The 6,613-nt window shown below is 42.9% G+C and overlaps 2 protein-coding genes across 2 annotated transcripts in view; one reads left to right on the forward strand and one right to left on the reverse strand.

Moving 5' to 3' along the window:
* LOC116686444 (oocyte zinc finger protein XlCOF7.1-like) overlaps positions 1-6,613 on the forward strand; it is a 588,898-nt gene that overhangs the window by 362,687 nt on the left and 219,598 nt on the right. The window lies entirely within an intron of this gene.
* Positions 5,159-6,613, reverse strand: part of LOC116686474 (zinc finger protein 850-like) — a 5,448-nt gene continuing 3,993 nt past the window's right edge. Inside the window, exon 3 of the mRNA XM_032511494.1 lies at positions 5,159-6,613. This exon is cut by the window's right edge and continues 1,952 nt beyond it. Coding sequence (XP_032367385.1) covers positions 5,749-6,613 — 865 coding nt within the window. The 3' untranslated portion in view covers positions 5,159-5,748.

Genomic DNA, 6,613 nt, shown 5'->3' on the forward strand with positions numbered 1-6,613 from the left:
TGGAGCTACACTCCTGCTGCTGAGGGGGAACCTCTTCTTTAACCGCCAACAGCTGCTCCACATCTGCAGGAAACAGAGAAACACACATTGAGAGACGTTGCAGACAAAAGTTAATGTTCATCACGGAGCATCTGGTCTATATCCAAGAAGTTCCACTGCCGGGTTTGCTCCGGTGCTGCCGAAATCCTGCCGAATGTCCCTCATTTGGCCCAGATGTTGTGACCTTCCTCTTACTTTGTGTTTGCGTTCTAACCTCTGGTGGATTTCTGAGGACTATGGTTACCTGGTCCTCAGGTCTCTGCAGGGTAAATCCAGACAGCTAGCTAGACTATCTGTCCAATCTGAGGACTATGGTTACCTGGTCCTCAGGTCTCTGCAGGGTAAATCCAGACAGCTAGCTAGACTATCTGTCCAATCTGAGTCATCTGTTGCACAACTAAGGCGTTTCAGGTTTTTTCTGCTGCCTTGTCTGTACACAAGTATGTTTCCCATTGATAAAATGACATAATAGTGTTCTTCAACATTATTTTGTCGATATTTTTGTGTTTGCACATATTTCGATATTTTGTTTTTTGGTGCAATATTTGAAAATCAATAATTAAAAAAAAATTATGTTTATCTGCATTTATGTCAAAACCTAGAGACTTTCAATCACCAAAATGACATTTATTAAATGTATTTGTGTCAAAATGACCCAAACATCTTTGCGTATTCTATTTTGCCTGGAAACACTTCAACACGCTTGGGTGTCCCATGAAAAATAGGCGTCGGCCCAATTTCTAGCATCCACGCGCCTGGGAGCCGGGAGCCGGAATAATAATATAAAATAATAAAAATCTCCCGCAACATCAGGCATTTTGGGCCGCAATAATCTCAAAAAAGTCTGCCAAATCCTGGCGGGGACAGACTACTACATACAGTACATGTATGTATATCTTAGGGGAGACGGGGGATAGCTGTAACACTTCTCCAATTTCTCCAATCAGGAACAAGTTTTTGAATCAGCTGATTCACTCTGCTCATGCTCTGTTTAGTCCTTACTACACGTGAAGACGCAGCCGTCTGTGACAGACACATTTTAGAAAGAAAAAAACTCACATTTGGTAAGCAATTATATATTTTTCGCCTCATTTATTTCTGTGAAGCATTGGCGGCTTTGAAGTTAAACTCAGCCAACCTCAATAATGTTAATTGGGACTTTATGGATATATTCTCAGTTTGTAACCTTCAGGAACACAGAGAGTAACACGAGGGTCGGTCCTCTGAGCAGAAGTGCATTTAGTCCTCAGTCTCAGCAGCACGGGAGAGGGACATCAGAGACCTCAGCACATCCCCTCTGTTCAAAACACAACTAAAGAACTGGCTCAGAACTCATAACACATGTCCGCATGAATAACAATATGTATCTTCACCCAACCACGCTGCCACCTGTGTCTCTGTTGGGTCGATGTGTAGCATCATTTTAATTTTCTTCCCTAATGTCTGTATTACATTTGTACACTCTATTTATCAACGGGATTTGTTTTACTACTTGTTCTATTTGTTTTGTTGACTGTTTTAAGAGCTGTCCAGGGACAACAGATGAAAAATAGCCTTTTGGCTAATTCTGCTGCAATGTTAATTAATGTACACTGCCCCTGTCAAATAAATTAATGAGATTAAAAAAAAAGATCTTTCATGCAGGTGGTTGTTGCTAATGTTTTCAGTTATTTCCACTTTTTTGTTAAATAATATAATATAATTCCACATGTGTTCATTCATAGTTCTAATGCCTTCAGTGATAATCTACAATGGAAATAGTCCTGAAGATAAAGGATCTCATTGGATGAGAAGGGGGGTCCACACATTTGGCCTGTACTGTATATATATATATATATATATATATATATATATATATATATATACACATACATACATACATGGACATAAAGTTGGATATTTTCATCCCTTCTTCAGACTTGTTTAAAACTAAAAAAATTACTTTATGTCCATTTTTGCCCCGGGATATCACACAAATGCACACATATGAAGGCTGGCTCCGTGATCGGCTGCAAACAGGACACATTTGAAGCTGTGGTGGAGAGGAGGTCGCTGAACAAACTGTTATCTATCATGGATAACCCTGACCACCCTCTCCACCCCACACTGGTCCAACAGAGGAGCAGCTCCACCCTCTCCACCCCCCACCGGTCCAACAGAGGAGCAGCTCCACCCTCTCCACCCCACACTGGTCCACCAGAGGAGCAGCTTCTCAAAGAGGCTCCGACAGTTTAAATGCCGCACGGACCGCTACAGGAAATCCTTCCTACCTCAGACAATAAAACTCTTCAACACGTCATCCCTGGGGGGTAGATGAGACTCTGAGACACACAATATACTAAGGGCACACCGGCACGACTGGGTCATATTTACAAAGCTGACATTTTGTTTTGTTTTTTCCCATCTTGTAATTACTTAATATTTGTTCTTAACATTCTTATATTTTTTTCTTATATTTTTTATATAATTATAATATTTCATGTATATTGTAGTAGTATATTTGTGTGCTGCTGTAACACTGTAATTTCCCATTTTTTGATCAATAAATATCTATCATCTATCTATCATCTTATCACACACACACACACACCCAACACACCACATATACATACATACATACATACACCCATACATACATACATACACATATAAACACACTATATATCTCTCACACACACACACACACAACACACACCACACACACACACACCACCACACACCACACACACACACACACACACACACACACCACACAACACACACCACACAGGGTGTGTAAGTAGTTTCCAGATGTAACTGCGGGGTGATCTTACCTCGAGGGAGGACACGGGGACTTGTCTCGGAGTCCATGTCTCTTCAGACCCACTTGTGGCCGACCTGTGTTTCACTAAATCCGGAACTTCACCAAGCTGGAGCAACAACAACACGTTAGCAGGAGCTAGCTGCGGCTAACCTTAGCTTAGCACCGACTCCCCGCGACGTTAGACGCGTTTCCGGTCGGAGGAAGTGAGCTAACCTGCTCCGTGGAGCTCCGGTTCAGCTTTTAAAACCTCATCCAGCAGTTCGGGACCTTCATTGTGGTCCTCAGGCTTCATAACGCCATGCAACAGATCCCTGGGCGGACGAATTACAGGTCGGACCAACAATTTCCGGGTCCCAGAATCACAAACAACTTCCGCTACACTTTCAGAATAAAACAAGGTTTAAAAGTTGATTTCACTGTATGTATGTTTATATATATATATATATATATTTATATATATAGTTCCATGTGTTGCAATGAATTTTTTTTGCAGATTTTGTTTTATTTTCAGAGTTTTTGTCGCATTAAAAAAAAGAAAAGCAATTTTTTCAGTATTTTTTCCAGACTTTTTGTCATCTTTTCAAGGTGTTTTTTTATTTTTTTAAATTAGTTGTCCGACAATATTTTCGATATTTTTGTCTCTTTTTTTAAACCCATGCAGATGATACAGATCATACTTACAGACTTCAGTAACGTTGTCACTGCAGGACTTTGACTAAGTTTTCGTACAGCGTGGTGTTGGTACTTTTATCCGGGTTTTTATTTTGTGTGGAAATAGTTCCGGACATGTGACGATGTGACGCCTTTAAAAAAAAAGAATTGGCAGATTATTTTCATTTTTTTCACCTTTTCTAGTCATCTCCTTACACATTGCTCTGTACCAATTTGGGGCGTCACTACACAGAAAGCGGAGTTTGTTCTGAACATTTTGAAATGAAACACAAGAATCAACTACTGTATATGCAAATACCTAAAGAAGTATTAAAACAATTCTAAAAAGATTTTTTTAAATATGCCCTTAGACCTCAGAGGGTTTAATTGCGGACGAAGAGAATCACTTCATCAACAACTGCACGTGTGTAACAAACTTTATAACTTTAACAGAGTTCTAGTCAGAAACAGAGACCAGGTTCCAGTTTGAGTTTTATTGTCGTTGTTCTGCAGAAACAAAATCCTCTGAATGTTCCTCGGTGGCTTTAATGCTTTAAAGTGATGAACACATGACACATTTACTTCTTCCTACAACACGCTGCTGGATGAAGGGCAGGACTGAACGCTGTCAGCGGCACAAACGGCACTTTTAGGGGTGGGGGGGGGGACAACTGACGCTGAAAATTTCTATAGGGTTACACTGCAGCCCGGTTCACGGATCCCAACTGCAGCGGTCAAGTTGATCTACTGACAGACTCCGATTATTATTAAGTGTCTGACATCATGGGATGGATCCCTACAGAGAGAGACCTTTAAAACCTCTTTGAAACCTTTCTGTTCAACCAGATCCAGCTCTGATGTAGCTAACCCTGAACCCACCAGACTCCATTTAAAAAAAAAAGCACTTTTAGAGTGAACAGAGCCAACATATTCTCACATGTAAATCAGTAAACTGTGTTTATTTTAACCAACACTAGAGTTGTGATTGTTGGAAAGACGATGCAAGACAACTTTTAATACTTTGAGTTTGTTTCTGTCGACTTTGAATGACGTGTGTTTTACGATACATCTTTATCAATACTAGTGAAGTAGTTGTACGTTTTTATTCCCAACATGTATATTTTTTAAATTTTGTTCTTGTATTCTATCTTATTTATTATTTCATGTACATTCTGTATATGTGCTGTGTGTGATATTTCGCTGCTGTAACACTAATTTCCCATTTTTTGGGATCAATAAAAATCTATCTACTAAAATGACTGTTTATTTACATGGAGTCTGGTGGATTTAGCTAACGCGATTTTGCGGTTGTTTTTATGTAAAAAAAAAAAAAAAAACACATCACACTGGAGTTGACTGCCTTCCATTCATAAGTCAGATTTTCAGTCTTTTCATTGGCTCTGGCCAGGTTAGCCATTATTAGCAATACCAGTGGAAATAAACACATTATTCATTTGTTTGTGTGCACACAAACAACGTAACATGTCCACAAATTGAAGAAGGACAGCGCTGTGTGTACGGCGAGTTTAAGGCCGTTTTATGGTTGTGCGGCGGCTCCATGCACAGCTTTCACTGTAGCTTACGTAAGTGGCCTGATGGTTAGACTCGTGCGCTGGTGTGCGTCGAGCCGGCGTGTGTGTGGGGGGGGGGGGGGGGCTAGTGTGTGAGAGAGTAATGATGATTAGCTTCAGAGTGAGCAGTGACTGTAGAGAGTCCTAGTGAGAGAATCAAAGCGTCTCCCCTGCGCTTTCTGACCACGGTGGGACATCTGCAGCAGGAGAAGTTAACCCTCTCCTCTATTTCATGTGGTTTATGGAGAAGGAGAACCAGGAGATGAGTCGGGAGGGGGGAATGCAACGCTACCAAGCCACGACCGAGAGACGTGCGTCGCTGCAACGTGTAGTTACATGTTTCTAGAGGTGACGGCGTAGACCCAGAGGGGTCTGCGGGGTACGCTGTCGATTCTACACACAACCATGAAACGGCCTTTAGTGAGACACAAATAAGACAGAAGTGCTAATAAACTGAATGTGACTACAGCTTTCACTGCTGTTGGTGCCCGGGGTGGTTGTCTGACGCCACAGTTCAGGGGGCGTTTCCGCCTTTGACTCTGACTTCCGAGTGCAAATGGAACTATACTACAACCCTTTGACATGCTTACGTCTACAAGCACTTTTGTTAGCATTTCAGTCCTTAGTTGCATGTTGTTTCCCCCTCCGGAGAGCGTGGCTGTGGGACGCCGTGCGCCCCCGTATCTACGTGTGTCCATTGGAGGCGTCCCCGACACACTGGTGGTACTTCAGCTCTGTGTACCAAGCGAAGCCTTGGTCGCAGATGCTGCAGCTGTACTGTTTCTCCACCGTGTGGACGGCCGCCATGTGAGACTGCATGCTGGCCTTGTGTGCGTATTTTTTCCCACAAACCGGGCACGGGAACGGCTTCTCCCCCGTGTGAGTCCTCATGTGGATCTTCAGGTGGGACCGGTATAGACACTTCAGACTGCAAACAGAACAGAAGAACGCTCGCTCTCCTGTGTGATACTTGGCGTGGTTCTTCAGGTTGCAGAGGTGGAGGAACCTTTTCCCACACTCTGGGCAGCCGAACGGCTTCCTCAGAGGGTCGTCACATCTCATTTCACTTTCAGAGCCGTCGCTGTTGTTCGGAGAGTCTAAACCAGACTGAGGTTTCCTGTCGTCCTTCCAGAAGTCGCTGTCGACGCTGTCGCCACTCTCGGGTTTCGGATTGTCCGACGTCCGGGCGTCAGAGAAGCTCAGAGCGGCTTTATTGCTGCCAGAGATTTCACTGTCTTCCAAAGAGTTTAAACGTGACAGCCGTTCTCTGGTCTCCTTCCAAAAATCACTATCGACGCTGTCGTCAGTCTCCGGTTGTAAATGTGGATGTGAGTTCCTGGGTGGAGGCTCTGCCTCTCCGTTCTCCTCAGTTTGACTCAACTTGCAACTGAATCGTTTCTCCCTTGTGTGGATTCTCGTGTGTTTTCTTAGATTTGTCTTGCAGTTAAATCTCCTCCCGCACTCCGAGCAGCTGAATGTTTTCTTACATCTTGAATCGTGTTGTAGAGAGTTTAAAGCTGACTGAGGTTCTCTGGTCTCCCTCCAATCA

Source organism: Etheostoma spectabile, unplaced genomic scaffold (assembly GCF_008692095.1).
Source record: "Etheostoma spectabile isolate EspeVRDwgs_2016 unplaced genomic scaffold, UIUC_Espe_1.0 scaffold378, whole genome shotgun sequence".
Lineage (NCBI taxonomy): Eukaryota > Metazoa > Chordata > Actinopteri > Perciformes > Percidae > Etheostoma > Etheostoma spectabile.